This window comes from Vipera berus, assembly GCF_964194415.1.
Source record: "Vipera berus genome assembly, chromosome: 9".
NCBI classification, from domain to species: Eukaryota; Metazoa; Chordata; class Lepidosauria; order Squamata; family Viperidae; genus Vipera; species Vipera berus.
In genome coordinates this window covers 3,575,005-3,596,829 of record NC_138212.1, presented here as the reverse complement: position 1 = coordinate 3,596,829, position 21,825 = coordinate 3,575,005, and the positions used below count along the sequence as shown (strand labels likewise).

Genomic DNA, 21,825 nt, shown 5'->3' with positions numbered 1-21,825 from the left:
CGACCTGAGGATCTACCCAGTACAAATCCATCAACCACCCTATGCGTTACCTGGCTTATGTGACCGATTGCAAATTCGAACCCGGGTCTCCCCAGGGTTGCTCCAACCCCTTCCCTATCACCCCACATCTTTAATAACAACCCTGTCCTTCTCTATAGGGCTCAAGCTGCTACTACAATGACTTTTGAAGAGGCAACAACTCCTTCACGCATACACGCTCATCTTCTTGGGCCACATACGTTGAACCCCGGACTTGAAAATTGCTGAATGAGAATTGAAATTGGCGAGGTAGCTGCCCTCTCTGGATTTCCTTAGCATGGCATTTTCCAGTTGGAACCACTGAAATTTGTGGACTCTGCAGCCTTTTTCCGAGATAGCAAGAAAGTGCCACGTTAGAGCCGGGCGGTTGATAATGGTTTATGATGCCTTGGCATCCCTGCCTTGAAAGCAGCTCTTAGCTGCAGTTTTCTATTCTCAGCCAAATTTCTTGAAAACCAGGGAAAATCCCAAAGCAGAAACGTCTATATCAATGCAACTGATAAAGAAAAATAATGCATCAATAAACCTGCATTTGATCCTATCTTCAGCCAGAACGGCCCCAGATCTTAGCTCATAATAAAGATGGGTTTGTTTTGATTTGATTTGATTTATCTTAGTCCAGGTCAAAAAACATTAGCTTTCTAAGACGTGGAGAATTCTCTGCAGTTCTGAATGTCTTAACCAACGCAGCCATTCCTCCAAGGAAGAAATCAGGGATTACTCAGAAGTAAATGTTTCACATTTGCTGTTCAGGTTGTCTTCAACCTACGACCACAGTTGACCCCAAAATTTCTGTTGCTAAGTGAGATAGCTGTCCAGTGGGGCTCGCCCCATTTTACAACCTTTCTTGCCACCGTTGTTATGTGAATCACTGCACTTGTTAAGCTGGTCACACGGTTGTTAAGTGGATCTGGCTTCCCCAGCTTGTCAGAAGATCGCAAAAGGGGGATCACGTGACCCCAGGGACAGTGCAACCGTCATAAATACGAGTCAGTTGCCAAGCCTCTGAGTTTTAATCACATGACCATGGGGATGCTGCAGTGGTCCTAAGTTTGAAAAATGGTGGCTAAGTCACTTTTTCCAGTGTTGTTGTAAGTTTGGCAGTGATTCGCTTAACAACTGTGTCAAGAAAGGTCGTGAAATGGGGCAAAAGCCGCTTAACAACTGTCCTGCTTTGCAAGATTGGAAAATTGGACTCAGTTGTGCTCGTAAGTCGAGGACTACATGTAATCCTTTGCAGCCGTTCTGGGTGCCTTTCCAGTGTCTTGGAACTACACTTCCCATGCTGCCTGGGAATTCTAGGGGGTTGGAGACCAGATAAGAATTGTACCTAAAGGGTACAATTGCGTAACATTTTTTTAAAGGCAGATATGTTATCATTGTGCTCGGAGGGGAAAGAAGAAAGATTATTTGCTTGGTTTCTCCTTTCCAAAATATTTGTAATTTTTTTTTTCAACTCAGCCTGGAAGGAGAAAGTTTAATGACCCAGGTTTGTGCTGAAGTTTGTAAAACATCAACCTACTGTTGGAAGAAAAGTCTTCAATTATGGTTCATCCAATAATGGACTATTTTCTTTCCTGCTCCATTTGTATTGTCATAAGCCAGCTGAATGTACTTATGGAGTGATGGCATTTTAGGAATAGTTGGCACAGCAAGTACTGAACATCTTGGATTTCTGTCTGGTGGGAGGGAAAATTTATCCAGAATGTTTGTATTGCCTGTTTGTATTAGTAGCTACACACACACACACACACACACACCATTCAGAATCACAATGAGTCTATCTCTTTCACTTACCTTCAACAAAGCTCCAGCCTAATTCTTGACCTGTATCATTAAAACTTTGTAGGAGCAACTTCTTGCAAATTCCAAGGGGGAGGGAACCAGCCCCCCTCAGGTGATTTGCAATTCCTATGCCCTGACTGCCGAAGTAGCAAGAAACAGATCTCCAAACCTAAGCCCTGAATATCTTGCACTGGTGGACTCAGATTGGGAGCCCTAGGGCTCACTGTGCAATTTAAGAAAATTAAATAGCCTGAGCTCCAAAGAATGGAGGCCTTTGAACTATGGTGCTGGAGAAGACTCCTGCGAGTCCCTTGGACTGCAAGGCGATCAAACCGGTCAGTCCTAGAGGAGATCAACCCTGACTGCTCTTTAGAAGGCCAGATCCTGAAGCTAAAACTCAAATACTTTGGCCACCTAATGAGAAGGAAAGACTCACTGGAGTAGAGCCGAATGCTGGGAAACATTGAGGGCAAGAGAAGAAGGGGACGACAGAGAAGGAGGTGGCTGGATGGAGTCACTGAAGCAGTAGACGTGAGCTTAAATGGACTCCAGAAGATGGTAGAGGACAGGAAGGCCTGGAGGAACGTTGTCCATGGGGTCGCGATGGGTCGGACACGACTTCGCAGCTAACAACAACTACTACAACAACAACAAAATAGCCTGGCTTGCATGTTGACTAACCTCAATTGGATATTACAAACCTGGATGCACTGCACTAAGAGCTAGGCCCAAGGCAAGAATTAGGCTGGAGCTTTGTTGAAGGTATGTGAAAGAGATAGACTCAATGTGATTCTGAATGGTGTGTGTGTGTGTGTGTGTGTGTAGCTACTAATACAAACGGGCAATACAAACATTCTGGATAAATTTTCCCTCCCACCAGACAGAAGTCCAAGATGTTCAGTACTTGCTGTACCAACTCCTCTCAAATGCCATCACTCCATAAATACATTCAACTGGCTTATTACAATACAAATGGAGCAAGAAAGAAAACTTTACAACGAGTTTCCACCCTCCCCCAATAGTCTTCATTTTCTCCTAAGGCTTCACGTGAGGGCCCATGTCTCCAGGAGTCCTTCAGCTTTTCACAGGCCTCTGGGGGACTGGTAAGACTTGGAACTCCTCAGGTTGCATGGTGGCTTTTCATGGATGGCTGGATTCAAAACTCAATTGCATGGCTCAAATGGATGGAGGCAGCAGCTAGCTCAGTGTGCTCTGCTATAGAACTGGTTTTTCTGCTTGGGGAAAGAAACTATTAAGAAATCTGGGCATGCTTTCCTGGTTCTTCAATATCTTTTAGGATATCTTTTAATATTTCCTTCTCTGGGAAGCTGACTTCCCACACTACAAGTAAAGGTAAAGATAAAGGTTCCCCCGCACATGCGTGCTAGTCGTTTCCGACTCTAGGGGCCGGTGCTCATCTCCGTTTCAAAGCCGAAGAGCTAGCGCTTGTCCGAGGACATCTCCGTGGTCATGTGGCCGGCATGACTAGACGCCAAAGGCGCATGGAACGCTGTTACCTTCCCACCGTAGTGGTCCCTATTTTTCTACTTGCATTTTTACGTGCTTTCAAACTGCTAGGTTGGCAGAAGCTGGGACGAGTAACAGGCGCTCACTCTGCTACGCGACACTCGGGATTCGACCCGCCAGACTGCCGACCTTCTGATCGACAAGCTCAGTGTCCTAACCCACTGAGCCACTGCGTCCCTATATCCCACACTACAAAGCAATTATTAAATGCAAGACATGGGAAGCTTCTGTCCTAAGAAAGAACTAACTTTGTAGCTAGAGGCAATTCTCAGCCAGAGATGGCCAAAAGCCGGCCGGTTTGCTTATCTTCCCCCGAATAATAAACCTCCCAGCTATTTTCTTCCCAGATGTCACCGTCAACCTCTGATTAGATCATCCTGAACTTTGGTCGCAGTGTTAAGCCAGGTTACTTTAGGGCAAAGTTTGAAAGGAGAAGCAAAGTGTTTTCGGAAAAATCAAGAGGCTGGACTACAATCCTGTCCTTAGGGAGAACATTCCTAAACCGCCTTCCTGTAATGCTGAATTAATTGCCACCAATGGATGAATGAAACTTATTTTAATGAGCTGGACAGCCTTGGCTCGGCCAGCTTTTGAAAGTCAGCTGTGAACCTTTGCCTTTAAATCTTCGATTTGTTTATTTTTTATTTTTTATTGAAAAGCTTTGTGTGGCCTCTCATTTAAAAACAGAATTCTGGGCAGCTCTTTTCGTTCTTGCTCACTTATACACAATCCCCCGTAACTTTTTTTTAATGGCCTAAAGAAAATGTCATATTATTATATTTGGCAGTCTTGGACACTCAGGCAAATGAGGGCTGGAGAGGAAAAAAAGAAAGTTGGTAAACAGTAACCAGTTACTGCTAAGCTTGTAAGCCGCCCTGAGTCTTCAGAGAAGGGCGGGATATAAATGGAATTAAAATAAAAAAATAAAAAATAAAAGTTACCAAAATTTGTAGGCAGTTGCTATAGTCCTGGTTTCATCAAATGGTACTCGACTTACAACTGTAATTGAGCACAAAAATTTCCATTGCTAAGCGAGACAGTTGTTAAGTGAGTTTGGCCCATTTCACGACCTTTCTTGCCATAACTTAAGTGAATCACTGCAGCTGTTAAGTTAGAAACTCCATTGTTAATTGAATCTGGCTTCCCCATTGAATTCGCTTGTCAGAAGGTCGCAAAAGGGGATCACGTGACCCCGGGGATGCAGCAACCGTCATAAATACGAGTCAGTTGCCAAGCGTCTGAATTTTAATCACGTGACCCTGGGGACGCTGCAACAGCCGTAAGTGTGAAAAAGGGTCATAAGTCACTTTTTTTTCAGTGCTGTTGCAACTTTGAGTGGTCACTAAATGAACCATCGTAAATTGAGGACTACCTGAAGCCACTTGATGGGCACCAGACGTTTACCTCCACCCTATGGTTATTTGAGGGAACACCTGCTGCCGGCATCAAACGCCCTTCGCCCAGTGCGCTCCCACAGGGAGGGTCTGCTCAGGGTTCCGCCGGTGAGAGATTGCCGGCGGGTGACACCCAGGGATAGGGCCTTCTCAGTGGGGGCGCCTGCCCTCTGGAACCAGCTGCCGGTGGAGCTGAGGACTGCTCCCGACCTCCGATCATTCCGCCGGGGCCTGAAGACCTGGCTCTTTGAGCTCTCGGGCCCAGGCTGAGGAGAAAATTTTAACTGGGGTTTTTAGTGTACAGGGTGAATTTAATGCTTTTTAACTGGTTTTAACTTTTGTATGTTTTGATTTTTAATTCCCTGTAAACCGCCCTGAGTCCTCAGGGAAAGGGCGGTATACAAATGCAACTAAATAAATAAATAAATAAATAAAATATCCCCGTTTGTGCAAATTTGCACAAGAGCAAATGAGGCTGTTTTGTGATCAGCTGACAGCCTCCAATGAGGGAGCTAATCTATGTTACAGGTAGTCCTCAGTGTGCAGCAGTTCATATTTAGTGACCATTAAAAGTTATAACCTATGACCAGTCCTCACACTTACAACCATCACAGCATCCCCAGGCTTACACATTCGGAATTCAGGCATTTAGCAAGCAGGATGTATTTACGACGACGGTCGCAGCCTCCAATGGTCAGGTGATACACCAGGCAGAATTTTAAAATTCCTGCATATCCAGGAAGATCTCCGTGCGGACCCTACAATTAGATGAAGTGCTGAGCTTGTTACCTCATGTGGAATAAAGGTTGTGTTTGTGTGTCCGTATGAGTCCATGTGTGTGTGTGTGTGTGCGTGCAACAGTCAAGCAGAGCTGGATGTAAATCAACAGCTGCCTCAGCTAAATCACTGCCCCCTCCCTCTCTTACATGATCAACCCAGTTAGCAATTATTATTTTTTTGCAGCTTCGGTGGAAGGAGCACATCAGATGCCTTGGGGAAAGTATGTGCTAATTGTGTTGGTTTATGCAAACCAAAGTATTTTATTTATTTATTATATTTTTATACCGCCCTTCTCCCGAAGGACTCAAGGCGGTGTACAGGGCAATAAATATAAAAAAGCGGAATACAAAAGTTAAAAAAACGATTAAATATTTAGCCCAGTTTAAAACAGTATTAAAACATATTAAAACCCCAACCCTAACCAAGTAGTGTGTTAACATGACAGCCTGCCTGAAGGGAGCTTAGAAAGTCCCTGCTATGGGCAGTGAGTCAGAGTCACAAACTCAGCAGCCTAAAACCGAGTTTCTGCTTTGGTTGACACACACACACACACACCCACACACCAGTTCAACAGTAACATTTGGCCAACTAAAAGTCTAATCTGTCTTCTCGGGCAATTTGGCCAGATAGAATCATGTCCCCCGCCCCACCACCACCTTCCTCTCTTTCTTTTTCAGATTTAAACTTAAAAACACACACGTACACAATCACATTGGTGTTCTATACGAGGGTTTTCCAAACTTTGAGCTGTGTGGACTTCAACTCCCAGAATTCCCTAGCCAGCATGCTTTCAGATGTGTGGACTTGCCGGCTGGGGAATTCTGGGAGTTGAAATCCAGACATCTGAAAGCATGCTGGCTGGGGAATGCTGCGAGTACTAGAACTCACAAGCTCCTGGTGATTGGCCCAAAGTCACCCAGCTGGCTTTCATGTCTAAGGGGGTACTAGAACTCACAGTCTCCTGGTGATTGGCCCTAAATCACCCAACCTTCTTTTGTTCATTAGGTGGGACTACAACTCACTGTCTCCTGGTGACTGGCTTTCATGCCTAAGGTGGGACCAGAACTCCCTGTCTCCTGGTGGTTGGCCCCAAGTCACCCAGCTGGATTTCACAGCTAAGGTGGGACTACAACTCACCGTCTCCCAGTTTCTAGCCTGGCGCTTTCAACCACCAGACCAGGCTGACTCTCAATTTTGTTGGTTTGTTTTTAGCCAGGCGTGGGGCAGCGTACCAGTTGAACAACTACGTATAATAAATAAATACAGGTAAACAAAATAACAATCCAGCACACCCAGCATCACAGGTAGGAGAAGAACAAAAGGTATGCCCAGGTATGTCTGTCTCCTGACATCTCAGAAACTGCCTCTTTTTCCCAGCTGTGCCAAGAGCTTTGTGCGCAAAGAAACTGCCTCTTTTTCCCAGCTGTGCCAAGAGCTTTGTGCGCAAAGAAACTGCCTCTTTTTTCCAGCTGTGCCAAGAGCTGTTATTTCTCTCCCTGTTGTTATGTTCTGGAGACGTCGGGGTTAAGCCTGCGTGTTCAAGTGGTGATGGAGATTAAACTTTGTCCCCAGTGCCACCATGGCAAACCTTTTTTTTTTTTTTGCTCTTCCAGCTGCTGACTCTGCCAGGGCCACCCCTTTTCTCCACCCCCACCCCTCCCACCCCCCCAGGCTGAGCTGGGTATTTAAAAGTCTGCTGAGGAGAAGGGCTGAAAGGAGAAACTTCCCAGAGTCGGCGTCCGCAAAAAGGGTGTTGAAAGACCAGGAAAACTCACCAGTGACTTGGTTGGTTCTTATTTGGGATCTTTTTTTTTCTTTCTCTTTTCAAAAAGTTTCCTTGATTTTCTATTATTACATTTGATTAGTGCTTAATGAACATTGGGTGGTCTGGGTTAATTTGTTTGATTAATAACACAAGGGACATCCTTAGTCTCTAAGACCCCCTTTTTTCCCCCCAACCGTAGATAAAATAAATGTCATGTTTGAAAATATTCTGTATCTTCTTTCTCTTCGATCCTCAATGTTAAGTCTGTCCATTTCAGCGCAGCCCAACATCTTCTTGATCATCTGCTCATCCAGTGGTTTTTCTCCAGTCTTCCAGTGCTGAGCAAATACAATCCTCGCTGCTGTTAGTATAGGCAATGTTAAATGTACACTTCGCTTGTCAAATTTTTCCTGGTATTATATACCTAATAAGAAAAGTTCGGGTTTAAAATCTACAGGTAGATGCAACAACTTGTTTTGGATCTTTGCGACATTTTTGTTTTGCGACGGTGGCCGGTTGTAAAGTGGGTTAGAAACAGGGAAGATCAGGAGGATGGTGGGTCCGTTGGCGATAGCAATGCCAAAAACTTGGAGGAGGCCAACAGAGTTTGGGATTTCAAGGTGTTGCTTGGATGTTGAACTGGCAACGGGAATTTAACAGTGCAGTAATTTCCTTTCTGGGTTATAATAGAATAAAAGAGAATAATAGAATAAAGGGAATACTGCCGAGCTGTGACTGATCCTGGGTCTGGGGGTCTTAGGGTCCTTGTGGGTGTGTGAAAAAGCAATCTCCTCCCCCTGTCATTTCCCTTAAATTCACCTCCTAACCCGATGTGCCTCTCTCTCTTTCCCCCCCCCAAAGGATCAACCGATCACCATGAAGCTCTTTGCTCTACTTTTCGCCGTGGGGCTGTTGAGTGGTAAGTAACCAAACTGAACTAGATTGTAGTATTTGTATTTTTTAATATTCTTTTTTTATTTAGATTTATATGTGTTATGTTTGTATTATTTGTATTTGAATAAAATAAAATTTGAAAAAAAGTAAGTAACCAAACTGGGACTTGCAGTTCTACGAAACAGGGAAAACCAAATGTGTGGTGGCGGTGGTGGTGGGGAGATAGAAAAATCGGTAAGCAGTCTGCTTATCAACCCTGTTTTGATCCTCTTGTATATCGCTGGCATGTAGACGATGCCTCTCCTTCGCGGAGGTGGAGCTTCCATGTACAGTGGCAATGTACCTCTGAATTCTCTGCTGGGAGGGAGGCGACATTGTAGCCAGTGGTAAGAAAGGAATAAAACCTAGGGTCTCTGGGCAAACTGGGACGCCAGAAAGATGGACTGGCTGAACTCTCGGTTTGATCCATAGAGACTAGGGTTTCCATAATACGTTAGACTAGCACTGATGATGTTCCCTAGTTGGGTCATGAAACGTCTGCAAGAAAACAACCAAGCTCAGAGGACATCAAGGACCCCATAGTCGTCGTCCTCCTCCTCCTCCTCCTCCTCCTCCTCCTCCTCCTCCATGCCACAAGCCCCACTCCTTTCTTGCACTGATGATGTTCCCAAGTTGGGACATGAAACGTCTGCAAGAAAACAACCAAGCTCAGAGAGCATCAAGGACCCCATAGTCGTCGTCATAGTCGTCGTCGTCCTCCTCCTCCTCCTCCTCCTCCTCCTCCTCCTCCTCCTCCTCCTCCTCCTCCTCCTCCATGCCACAAGCCCCACTCCTTTCTTGCACTGATGATGTTCCCAAGTTGGGACATGAAACGTCTGCAAGAAAACAACCAAGCTCAGAGAGCATCAAGGACCCCATAGTCGTCGTCATAGTCGTCCTCCTCCTCCTCCTCCTCCTCCTCCTCCATGCCACAAGCCCCACTCCTTTCTTGCACTGATGATGTTCCCAAGTTGGGACATGAAACGTCTGCAAGAAAACAACCAAGCTCAGAGAACATCAAGGACCCCATAGTCCTCCTCCTCCTCCTCCTCCTCCTCCTCCTCCTCCTCCTCCTCCTCCATGCCACAAGCCCCACTCCTTTCTTGCACTGATGATGTTACCAAGTTGGGTCATGAAACGTCTGCAAGAAAACAACCAAGCTCAGAGAGCATCAAGGAGCCTTCTTTTCAACCTAGAGCCACAAATATTTTCCTTTAATGGGGCTGAGTAGATTGTGGGAAGGCAATGAATGAGTGAATTGCATATAGCAGGCCATCCTTTTTAATTAAAGCTGGCGTTTAGGTAGCCCTTAACGGCCATCCATTCAAGTTACATCGCTGCAAAAAAAAAAAAAGACTCACAAGAGTCCTCGTACTTAGACTATAGCAGCAGTCACGTGATCAAAATTCGAACACTTGGCAACTGGCGTGTACTTATGACAGTTGCAGCATCCCAGGCTCATGTGGTCACCGCTTGTGACCTTCCCAGCTGGCTTCGGACAAGCCAAGTTAATGGGGGTGGGGAATGCAGGATTTGAGTCATGCTTGAGCCCAGCCGTGCCTAAACGTGGCTAAGAACTATTTCATCAAAGCCGAGTAAATGACGCAGAACTGAATTAGTCCCCATTCCAGTCTGTTTCCTGTTTCCCGTCTAGCCTCTGGGACTCCCTGCCACAACAGAGCTCTCCAAGAGGTGAGGGCACTCTGCATAAGGACAGGAGGCCACTGCAATTAACCACAGGGGGGAAAAAGAAGGAAGTGTGTGTGTTTTTTTGCGGCTTGCCTGCTGATGTAGTGCAACCTTGACTGCTCAGTATATTTTGACTTTTATCCTACCTTGCAGATAAAGGGGCAGGGGGCAGGGGGGATAAAAAAGTAAGAAAAGGTTTGAAAAGGCCAACATGCTTGCGAGGGGGGGGGGCTGCGGCATTGATTTAGGAGGAAGAGAAGGAAGAATTTCAGCCAAAGCGATTATCAGTTCCAATAAATGAGAATATTTGTAGCTCAGGGTTGAAATGAGGCCTCCTTGGTTGTTTTCATGCAGATGTTTCTTTACCCAACTAGGTAACATCATCAGTGCTAGGACTAGCTGGGCATTATGGGACCTGAAGTCCAGCATACCTGGAAGGAATCAGCTCAGGGAAGGATCAATGTCTCTATAGCAACTGATCATCTGAGTGGTCCTTGCTCCTTTTCTTGCAAACGTTTCATTGCCCAACTAGGTAACATCATCAATGCTGAAAGAGAACGAGGTGTAGGAGGGGGAGGGGGAGGAGGACTGTGGGGTCTTTGCTGCGCTCTGAGCTTGGAGGTTTTATTGCAGATGTTTCATTACCCAACTAGGTAACATCATCAATGCTAGGACTAGCCCTCATGATGTTCCCAAGTTGGGGTCATGAAACAACTGCAAGAAAACAGCCAAGCTTAGAGAGCACCAAGGACCCTCAGTCCCTTTGTCCTCCTCCTCCTCCTCCTCCTCCTCCTCCTCCTCCTCTCCTCAAACCCCCCTCCCTTCTAGCACTGATATTGTTCCCTAGTTGGGTCATGAAACGTCTGCAAGAAAACAACCCAGCTCAGAGAGCATCAAGGACCCCTCAGCTTATCAGTTGCTATAGATGCAATGATTAATGTGGGTCTTCCTTCCCTGAGCTGATTCCTTTCAGATGTGCTAGAGTTCAGGTCCCCATAATGCCCAGCTAATGTGGCCATGATGGGATTATGGGACCTGGTCCAGCGCATTCTACAGGGCACCAGTTCAGGGAAGATGGTGGCATTTGTTGCAAAGTTGACAACCGTAGCCGGACAACACCTACTCAAGAAACTCCTTTGAAGGGACAGATGACCAAGGGTGCTTTCTGACTGGTGGGTCCTGAGTTCGAAAGGTTCCCCCCCTCGAGACATCCTTTCCCTTTCTCATCTGCATGCAGCCTCCTGGGCCAATCCCTTCTTTCAAGAGGAGCCAAAGTCCAAATGGGAGGAAACGATGGACGTCTTTTGGGATTACGTCACCAAGGCTGGGAACATGGCCGATGACGTCACTGCCCAGATCAGAAGCTCGCAGCTCAGCAAGGAACTGGAGTGAGTGTTTCTTCTTATTTTTTAATCCCGCCTTTCTTATTTTTTTATAAATGACTCAAGGCAAACAAAATTAATAATCCTTCCTCTGCCTCATTTTCCCCACAATAACCCTGGGAGGTGGGTTGGGCTGAGAGGGAAGGACTAGACCAGGGGTAGGCAACCTTGGCTCTTTTATGACTCGTGGACTTCAACTCCCAGAATTCCTGAGCCAGTCACGCTGAGGGGAAAGGGAAAGGTTTCCATGCTGAGCCAGGCTGGCTCAGGAATTCTGGGAGTTGAAGTCCACAAGTCATAAAAGAGCCAAGATTGCCTACCCCTGGACTAGAACAAAGTCACCCAGCTGATTTTCATGGCTAAAGAGAGACTAGAACTCGCCAACTCCTGGTGATTGGCCCAAAGTCATCCAGCCAGCTTCCACGCCTAGGGTGGCACTAGAACTCATTGTCTCCTAGTGATTGGCCCAAAGTCATCCAGCCAACTTTCATGCTTAAGGCAGATCTAGAATTCCTTGTCTCCTAGTTTCTAGCCTGGTCCTTCACTGTTAGGCCAAACTCGATCTCCTAGACCTAGACCAAACATGGATGGTTCTATGAATATGATGCCCCTGAGAAATTGACCACTGGCGTCTCTGTCTCCTTAGTGGCCTTATCACCGACACCATCGCTGAGGTGGATCTTTACACGGATGATGTGCGTGCCAAGTTTGGCCCCTATACTCGAGAACTTCAGGAGCGCCTGAAGACCGAAGTGTCCACCCTCACCGGGAAGTTGAGAAACGACATGGAGGAGACCAAGGCCAAGCTGATACAATATTGCCGAGATACCCGCTTGATGATTGACCACAACGTGGACAACGTGAAGTCCCAGTTCAACCTGTTGATGCGCAAGCTCAAGAAACGCCTTACCAAGGACGCCGAGGAGCTGCGCCAGAAGCTGGCCACCTACGCCCAAGAGCTGCACACCAATACCGGCGAGAAAGTCAGCTCCATCCGTCAAAACCTGCAGCCCTACCTGTCCAGCATCAATGAAAAGGGGCAGCAGAGGATCCAAGCCCTGAAACAAGCCATCGGCGAGCAAGGCCAAATGGTCCACCAGCAGCTCAGCAGCCGTGTTCAGGAGCTCCAGAATCAGCTGCAGGAGAAACTGGAGGAGGTGAAAAGCAGCTTTAACCAGGCCGTTGAGAAACTCCGCCAGCTGGTCAACCCCATTTTGGAGGACATGAGCATCCAGGCCGAGACCAAGGCCGAGATGGAGGAGGTCAACCAGGAGCCGTGAGACACACTTGTCCTGCACCATCAGCAAAACTCCTGCTTCGTCTCCTTGGAAACCAAGGGGAACCTCAAAGCTTTTGAGGTCTCCTGGTTGAGATGCATCCCGACAGGCCCAGCCATGCATTAACCTAACCTTCCCAACTGGCTGAGAGCTCTCCAGATGTGTGACATGAGGCCATCCAGAATTGGGCTTGCAAGCCGACACATCTGAAGAGTGTCAGGTGGGGGAAGACTGCACTAACCTCATGCTGCTTTGCACAAGGCCCATCGTCCCGTGAACGAGTCTGCCATTCAGCCCTCTTAACCTTCCCTCCCCTTTCCAGTCTTGGATTATTAACCCAAGTCCTGTGTTGCACTTGTGAATTCTTCCTAGAAAGATCCTGGAATGATTCCTGATTTTCCCCATTCCCATTCCCATTGTAAAATCCCGCATTCCAGATGTTTCACCACCATTCCTCAGCTTTACTGGTATTTTGATCTGTAACAATAAAATGTACTTTGGATATGAATTTCTCCTGGTCAAAGGCCGTTCTTTCTGCCTGGGATGGTATAGACATCAAACGAGGGACACACAAAGTGAAATTTAAAGAAAGGAGGGGGGGGGAAGGAAAGAAAAAAGTGAAGAGAGATAGAAAAAGAAAAGTCTGAGAGAAAAAGTTTGAAAGAAATAAAAAAGGGCATATAAAGAAACGACTTCTGATATTTACAGCAGTTGCAAGCAAGCACATGCTCACCCATCCCTCTTTAAAATTTTAAAATATCTTTCCTTTCTTCCCCTATTCAACCCTTTTTGATCAGCAACTCCATAAATTACCAGATCAAAATAACCTGTTATTGTAATGTTTTACCCTGCTAACCGACAACCCAGAAGAAGTATTTTATAGGCAAAAAAAATTTTTGGAGGTAAAACAACAAAGCTTTTATCTATATTGCCTTATTGAAGGATGATGCTAGTCCAGTTACATTGATCTTACTTTTTTAAAAGTTTGACCTTCGTTTAAAAAAGAGAGAAGCTACCAATATGTTCTGAGCCACATTTGTGTATATCACACACATCGGGAACAGAGTGTTTTTTTAAAAAAAAAACACCTACACCTGATTTCTTTGAGCTGGCTACCTCTTTTTGATTTGGTTCCGAATGATGAGCCCCAGATAATAAAATATGGGCTACACGCCAAGCATGTCTTTAGCCATCCAAAATGTGGTTTTTATTTTATCTTCTGCTTTAGTGTGTTTGGCGAAACCAGCCTTTCAAGAGCTCAGCGCCAATTTCCCAAGGAGATTTCACTTTTCAGACAAATTTCTCAACATTGCTAGAGAACGGGACATGGAACCTGTTTTAAACTGATGTAAAATTGCAAAATAGGTGTGCTTTAAGGGAGGAACAGGCAAGTCAGATTGTTAAAAAATAAGTCGGTGAGGGGGAAAAAATTTCATTTAGATTTTTTTTGCTGTTTTAATTTACATATTTGACTAGAGAAAAAGCAATCCATTGGGGAACCGGTGTATCAAAACAAACTGCACATGATAGTTGCAGTTGTGTAATGGAAGACCTGTTTCTGTTTAGCAGCCTTGCACACATGACACACCTAAAAAAAGGAACAGGGCTTTGATTGGGCAGGTGTGGCTTCATCTCGATTTGTTCAACCCTGCCTGGGTGAGTAGAGTAGCAGCATCTGGTATGCTTCATTATCACTTTAATTAATGTCTCTTGAATAATCAAATAGGTGCAAAGTCTAATGAGTCCAAAGTTGCAAAGAAGGGACTGGGCTAAGCCCTGTGGCAGTCTACTTGCTTTGGCCTCAGAATGTCATCAAAACCCAGCCTCTGTGACTTGAAAATCATGGTTTATGACTTAAAAAGTCATCAATTAAGCCAGCCCATTATGGCTGCTTCAACTGGCCCTGGCTTCATGCTAGGTGTGCATCCAACTGAACAGGAAGAGAAGGCCTTTCTTGCAAAGAGAGGCCGTGATGGCAAAGAGATTAAAAAAAAAATCTCCTTCCAGAGTTTTTCAGATGTATGGACTTCAATACTAGGAATTTCTCAGCCAGTTGAAATCCACAGATGCTAGCTAGGGACTTCTGGGAGTTGAAGTCCACAGATGAGAGCTAAGGAATTCTGGGAGTTGAAGTCCACAGATTCTGGTTGTGGAATGCCGAGAGCTGAAGACCAGAGATGCCGGCTAGAGAATTCTGGGAGTTGAAGTTCACACATTTTAAAGTTGCCGAGGTTAAGAAATACCACTCTAAACAGAAGGGAGGAAAGAGAGGGGGGGGGAATGAAATCTTCAGCATCCTGCCTGCTAGTTCAAATTGGTGTATTTTTCCATCTTATTCCATGGATGAGCCAAGGTTGTGTGGATCCTTGTTCAAGTCCAGGCAAAACCTTTCTTCTACTCTTCCTCTCTTTTCCCACAAGATGCCTAGCTGGCCACAACTGTCTTCTCACTTTCAGCAACCACAACGTTGAGCAGCCTTGAAACGTTCTCCACACCCAGAGGACGCCTCAAAGTGTTTAATCCAAACACTGAGCCAGGATGCAGCCTCAAAAGAGCAGCCCCCATTTTGTAGCTTTCGGTGCTTATTGGACTACAATTCCCAATAACAAAAACAAACAAACTAATGGACATGATGGCTTAGCGCAGGGGTAGGGAACCTTGGCTCTTTTATGACTTGTAGACTTCAACTCCCAGAATTCCTCAGCCAACATGGGGGAACCATGGCCCTTTCATGACTTGTGGACTTCAACTCCCAGAATTCCTGAGCCAGCCTGGCTCAGCTTGGAAACCTCTCCCTTTCCCCTCAGCGTGGCTGGCTCAGGAATTCTGGGAGTTGAAGTCCATGAGTCATAAAAGAGCCAAGGTGGCCTACCCCTGGCTTAGCGTGTCTCCTGAACCAGATCGAGGGCTGAGTTCGCGACTGAAAAAGCGATTCTAACTTTGGCTTAGCCTGTCAGACAGACTTGCTCCAAAAGTTTTATGGTTTGTGCCTTAGCATGTTCAGTGACTCTAATCATGGTTTATCTGGTGAACAGTGGTTCAGCCAACTGTACTGGAATAGATCTGGAAGGAATGCAGGACCCAATCCCACAAAAGCAAAAATTATTTAAAAAAAACCCCAAAACCCACTTCAGAAACAGCTGAGACAACACCTACTCTATTTGCAAAACAGCTCGTATCTTTGTTTTGGATTTGACTCCAGTTGTGGAGGGGGCTGGAAACCCTTTGGGGAGTTGGCCCACAGGATGGAAACAAGATCAAACAAGAAGCAGAATAAACAGTTCACACACACCGGGTGAATGAATGTCATATACAATTTTGCGAAAGGAAGAGAACCACATTTCAAATGCTAATTTAGCCAACGTTGCTTTGTAACTCCTACATAAACCCAAACCTTAGTAGCCTTCAAAACTGACCCTGAATTTTTGCGGTGCACTTTGCCATTTAAAAACTGGGGAGAAGATCAAAAGGCATATCTTGAACAAAATAATGCCGGAAATCCATTGTGCAGACAGTCCTGTATTTACAACTGTTCGTTTAGTAACCATTCGAAGTTGGGGGGAAAAATAACTTATGACTGTTTTTCACACAACCGTTGCAGTGTCTCCATCATCATGTGATCAAAATTTGGACGCTTGCTAATTGTCTCATAGTTGTGACGTTTGCCGTGTCCTGGGCTCATGAGATCTCCTTTTAGGACCTTTTGACAAGCAAATTTGACAGAGAAGCCAGATTCATTTAACAGCCGTGTTACTAACTTAAGAACTGCAGTGATTCACTTAACAACTGTTGGGGAATTCTGGGAGTTGAAGTCCACAAGTCTTAAAGTGGCCAAAGTTGGACACTCTCGTTCTCTAAGCCAAGGAGCAAGGCTCTGGTGGAACTGAGTGCAGAGTCCTACGAAAGTGTGAGAATTATCACTGGCCAAAACAACGCTCCTGTGTTGTTGGCTCTTTAGTTGGGATTTTGTTCTCAGCGCAAAGGGATCCCTCAGAGATGGACTGAGCTTTTGCTGTGCCAGCTTAGCTGCAGGTTCGTTGCGGGAAAGTGACTGATACGGCCTTTGCTGAGGAGTTTTGTTTTGCTAGATTTTTCTTTTTCTTTGATGATGGGTGATTCAGCTTGTACTGCAGGGTGAGCGGGGCTGGGAGGATTGGGACAAAATGTTTCGCAACAGAAACAGACAGCTGTGGAGCCAGACTGGGCTGGGTGAGGTGGATGGATGGTGTAGGCAGAGAGAAAAAAATATTTGGAGACAACTAGAAAGAAATCTGATAATCTGTTTAATGATATGTAGTTTACTCATCTGATTTACCTACGTGTTGTTGGTCTTCCTTCCTTCCTTCCTTCCTTCCTTCCTTCCTTCCTTCCTTCCTTCCTTCCTTCCTTTTTTTCTCTATCTATCTATCTATCTATCTATCTATCTATCTATCTATCTATCTATCTATCTATCTATCTATCTATCTATCTATCTATCTATCTATCTATCTCTATATCTATCCCTGTTTTTATCTCTATATCTTTCTATTACCTATGTCTGTCTGTCTGTCTGTCTGTCTGTCTGTCTGTCTGTCTGTCTGTCTGTCTGTCTGTCTGTCTGTCTGTCTGTCTGTCTGTCTATCTATCTATCTATCTATCTATCTATCTATCTATCTATCTATCTATCTATCTATCTATCTATCTATCTATCTATCTATCTCAGGAGTCTCCAAACTTGGCAACCTCTAGACTTCAACACCCACAATTCTGAGGAATTCTGGGAGCTGAAGTCCACAAGTCTTAAAGTTACCAAGTCTGGAGACCCCTGATCCATCTATTAAGAAAATTTATATGTCTCCTCAACTCACTCACAGGCAGCTTTTGAAAAGAAAAACCCAATAGAGAAACTAATAAAACTCTACTTCCTGGTGGCAACCATTAAATGACCCATTGGATGGGCTCCATCCCAATCTGGGGTGCCCCCAGCCCGTTGGCAGAACCACCTCTTCAGGGCCTCTTGAAAGGGCCAAGTGGGGGCCAATCTTATTTCTGCAGGGATGACGTTCCACAAGGAGGGAGCCACCAGGGAAAAGGCCCTTTTTCTAGGTCCCACTAGAAGGGGCTCCTTAGGGGAAGGGGCTCATAACACCCCCTGCCTCCCCACTCTGGAGGGTCAGGTAAGATATGACTGGGCGGTGAAGATGGTCCTTCCAACAACCTGGTCCAGGTCAGGTAGGGCTTTGCAAGTGACAACCAGGACCTTGAATTGGAGCCAGGAGCAATTCGGGGAGCCAATGCAGCTCCCTCAAGAGAGGTGACCGTTATGCAAATCTAGGCTTGCACCAAAGCAGATGGTCCATCGCATTCTGCACCAACTGAAGTCTCTAGATATTTTTCAAGGGCAGCCCCATTGCAACAGTCAAGACGGGAGGTGACTGTGAGCAGAGATTGTCATCAGTTAATGCAAATCTTTCCCATTCACGGACTTCCCGAGAGGTGAAGGGAGAACCCAAATAAATCAGATGGAGGAGACTGCAGGATGGAGGCAGTGCATTATAGGTTTCTAGCGGAAGGGCATGAAGCATGAAACCCACCCTAAATTGGAATGCAGTTTGGGTTAGCAAAGACTTTTAGTGCTTTATAACTTGTGCTTAAGCCTAAAATCTTAAACCCATTTTCTCCCGCATTCCTTTTACTGTGGAAAATTTCTGTCTTTGTTTTCTTTCAAGAAGAGAAAGAAAGTAAGTTTCCACAGATGGAGGGAGCGAGGGAGGGAGGGAGGGAGAGAGAAAGGAAGGAAGGAAGGAAGGAAGGAAAGAAAGAAAGAGAAAGGAAAGAAAGAAAGAAAGAAAGAAAGAAAGAAAGAAAGAAAGAAAGAAAGAAAGAAAGAAAGAAAGAAAGAAAGAAAGAAAGAAAGAAAAGATCCACAATGCAAAGAAAGAAAAATATCCACAAGGCAAAGAGTTGTGGAAGAGAAAAGCAGAATTTCTCAGGGAGAACAAAGGATTTCTTAACCCAGCCTGTTTATCTGGCAGCCCTTGAGATAAAAAAAAAAATACTGCATGATCCCTCCAGGCATGAGGTTACCAGCGTTCAACCTCGGCAAGTGGAAAGGAGAAGTAAAGGAGGCCGAGATCTCGACAAATAAACTCCCTGGAACACCTCCCTTCCCAACGTGTGTGTGTGTGTGTGTGTGTGTGTGTGTCCGAGGAGAAAAGGCGCATTGTGGGATCGGACAGTTTGTTCCCGTGGAGTTTCATGCACAGGGAACTCAAGGCCTGCCCTTCAGTTTGCAGGACTTGTGCAACGCCCGTGAAAAAAATGGGGGCACCAGCGAATCCCCATGCATGGCCAACATTCAGAGTTTCCCAGGAACGGCCAACTCCTTTCCTCGTCTGCAACAAATCGGAGGAAGCTCCCGATTCTAATTCTGCACCCTGGAACCGACACTACGAGGTCCTTCGCTCCAAGCAAGCACAGGTAGTCTCGACTTACAATTCGTTTACCGACCGTTTCAAAGTTACAACGGTGCTGAAAAAAGGGATTGATGTCCATTTTTCACACTTGACCACCGTTGCAACATCCCCAGGGATGCGTGATCAAAATTCAAAGGCTTGGCCACCGCTTTGTATTTGTGACAGTTGCAGCAACTTGGCGTCAGCGGGGAAAGCCAGATTCACTGAACACCCGTGTGACTGACTTAACAAGTGCAGGGATTCACTTAAGAACCGCGGGCAAGGAAGGTTGTAAAATGGGGCTCCCCCTGCTTAACGGTGGGGCTGAAGAGCTCTCTTCAAGAGCTAGGCTTGTAGCCAATGCTCACATTTTAGGGTGCTACGAATTTCTTGGGTGGAGCTCTAAGTCTGCTCGAACTACAGCACCTATCACTCACTCCAGAATACTCCAATGGCCTTGGAATAAGAGTCCGGCTCTTTTTCTATGGCTTCTTGACTTTTTGGATCCCTCTGCAGGCTGCCTAAACCCTAATAGGTGAGGGGTCTCCAACCTTGGCAACTTTACAACTTATGGACTTCAACTCCCAGAATTCCTCAGCCAGCCACGCCAGCCATGACTTGTGGACTTCAGCTCCCAGAATTCCTCAGCCAGCCACGCCAGCCATGACTTGTGGACTTCAGCTCCCAGAATTCCTCAGCCAGCCACGCCAGCTATGACTTGTGGACTTCAGCTCCCAGAATTCCTCAGCCAGCATGGCTGGCTGAGGAATTCTGGGAGCTGAAGTCCACAAGTCGTAAAGTTGCCAAGGTTGGAGACCCCTGTAACAAGTCATTATTATTACTCTTGTGAGTTAGCAGAGTCCCATGGATCGTGCTTATTATACTACCCAAAACAAGGGCCGCAGGAGGAAAGTGAGAAGCTGAAAGAGGAGCAGGAATTCATCTTACGCTGCAGACTTTCCAAAGATGCTGAGTTCTCATAACACCAGGCACCGAAACAGGTCGGTACAAGTGTGGAAACCCTGGAAGAGGTGTTCCATCCGTCTTTGGCAACACTCATCAAACCTGTTGGGATGCTTCAGCATATTTAACTGTGCAGTTTCTCCTCATTAAGCAGAGTTCTTACTTTCTGTAACCAGGTTTTCCTTCCTCGGGAAATCATGTAGGTGGTGAGATCCTGTTCTTCCTCCGTCTCTCTTTTCCCTTTTCTTTTCTCCTTCTCTTTCTCCTTCTGCTCCTTCACCTTCTCCCTTCCCCCCTTTCCCCCTTCTCCCTTCCCCTTCCCTCTCCTTCATTCCTTTTCTCTTTTCTCCCTTCCTTCTTTCTCTCTTTTCTCCCTTCTTCCTTCCTTTTCTCTTTTCTCCCTCCCTCCCTTTTTTCCTTCCTTCCTTCCTTCCTTTCTTCCTTCCTTCCTTCCTTCCTTCCTTCCTTCCTTCCTCCCTTCCTCCCTTTTTTCTTTTTCTCTTATCTCCCTTCCTTCCTTCCTTCCTTCCTTCCTTCCTTCCTTCCTTCCCTCTTTCCTTCCTTCCTATTTCTGAACCTTGGCCACTTTGAGATGGGTGGACATCAACTCCCAGAATTCCCCAGCCAGCCAATTCTGGGAGTTGAAGTCCGTCCATCTTAAAGAGGCCAAGATTGAAAAAAACACTACTTTATAAGTGTATCCAATGGGAAAATGTTCCGCTCTATCAAACAGAGAGGTTTTTTTCATTGCTCCACTAAGGCCCCCTTTCAAAAAAAGAGAAGCTGGTGATACAAAGTTTTGAAACCAGGGTTTTTGGCGGTCAAAATGCCCCCTTGAACCCCTTCCAAGATACTCAGCATGCAGAAGCTCACAGCTTTTACTCGATGCTAACAATAGCTTCCCACTTTACGTTCTCCCAGTTCCCAGTTCTTGGCATAGTTAAGTGGCCGCAGGGATGCATGGCTAATGAATCAGCCCGTCTGTCTTTCCAACATTCTGTGAAAACACTTGATAATGAACTAAATGGTATGAAACAAAAATGAAATTTCAAAGCAAAACAGCCCTGTGTTTGGGGGAATGAGAGAACACAAAAGCATCTGCTTGTTTTCATATATGAAAAGTAAAAAAAAAAATCTGCTTGCTTTTCTAGGCATCTAAAAATAACCAACTGGCAAACTGGCTGGTAAATAAAGTGGGCATCTTTGGGATGTCAAGATGTTTTATTTTATTTTTTTATAATTGATAATTTTTTTAATAATTCAAATTATTCTGTTTGGAAGTTTAGGTCCTGGTTTCAGCTGGATTGGACCCACCGAAATGTAAAAATAAGGTGTCTCTTTCTTATGACTCAGAGTCTATTTTTTAAAAAAAAATTCTAAAAAATGATCAAACTTTCCTATCCCGTGGCTTAAAAATCTTTGAAAGATGGGTGACTTTCACTGACAGATAAAGTGGGAATTTTCACCTTCTCCCTGTTGGAAAGCTGGTCCAGCTGGGAACAACTGGGGGAAATATTATTTCTCCTTTCCTGTTTTTTTATTCCTTCTTCCTTTCTCTCCCCCCCCACCCCCTTCTTTTCCTGCATTGGACAGTCTTCCAGGCAGAAGAAACTGGATGGCATGCATAAGAAGAGAGAGAGAGAGAGAGAGAGAGAGAGAGAGAGAGAGAGAGAGAGAGAGAGAGAGAGAGAGAGAGAGAGAGAGAGAGAGAGAGAGAGAGAGAGAGAGAGAGAGAGAGAGAGAGAGAGAGAGAGAGAGAGAGAGAGAGAGAGAGAGAGAGAGAGAGAGAGAGAGAGAGAGAGAGAGAGAGAATCAGAATCCATCTCTGGCTGATGTTTCATTTCCTGCAGAGATGAA

General features: G+C 45.5%; 1 protein-coding gene across 1 annotated transcript; it reads left to right on the top strand.

Annotated features, from left to right (window-relative positions):
* Positions 1–7,239: 7,239 nt before the first annotated feature.
* Positions 7,240–13,079, top strand: APOE (apolipoprotein E). The gene is made up of 4 exons (XM_081334433.1): positions 7,240–7,310; positions 8,152–8,209; positions 11,150–11,300; positions 11,941–13,079. Exons 2-4 carry the CDS (start codon positions 8,167–8,169, stop codon positions 12,572–12,574), a joined length of 828 nt encoding a protein of 275 aa, XP_081190559.1. The 5' UTR covers positions 7,240–7,310; positions 8,152–8,166; the 3' UTR covers positions 12,575–13,079.
* Positions 13,080–21,825: the final 8,746 nt, after the last annotated feature.

Bases quoted from the DNA above. Each gene is read 5' to 3' on its own strand.
- APOE (XM_081334433.1), top strand. From the start codon at position 8,167: ATGAAGCTCTTTGCTCTACTTTTCGCCGTGGGGCTGTTGAGTG. The intron at 8,210-11,149 runs GTAAGTAACCAA...ATCTGCATGCAG, and splicing joins CGCCGTGGGGCTGTTGAGTG to CCTCCTGGGCCAATCCCTTC. The intron at 11,301-11,940 runs GTGAGTGTTTCT...CTGTCTCCTTAG, and splicing joins CAGCTCAGCAAGGAACTGGA to TGGCCTTATCACCGACACCA.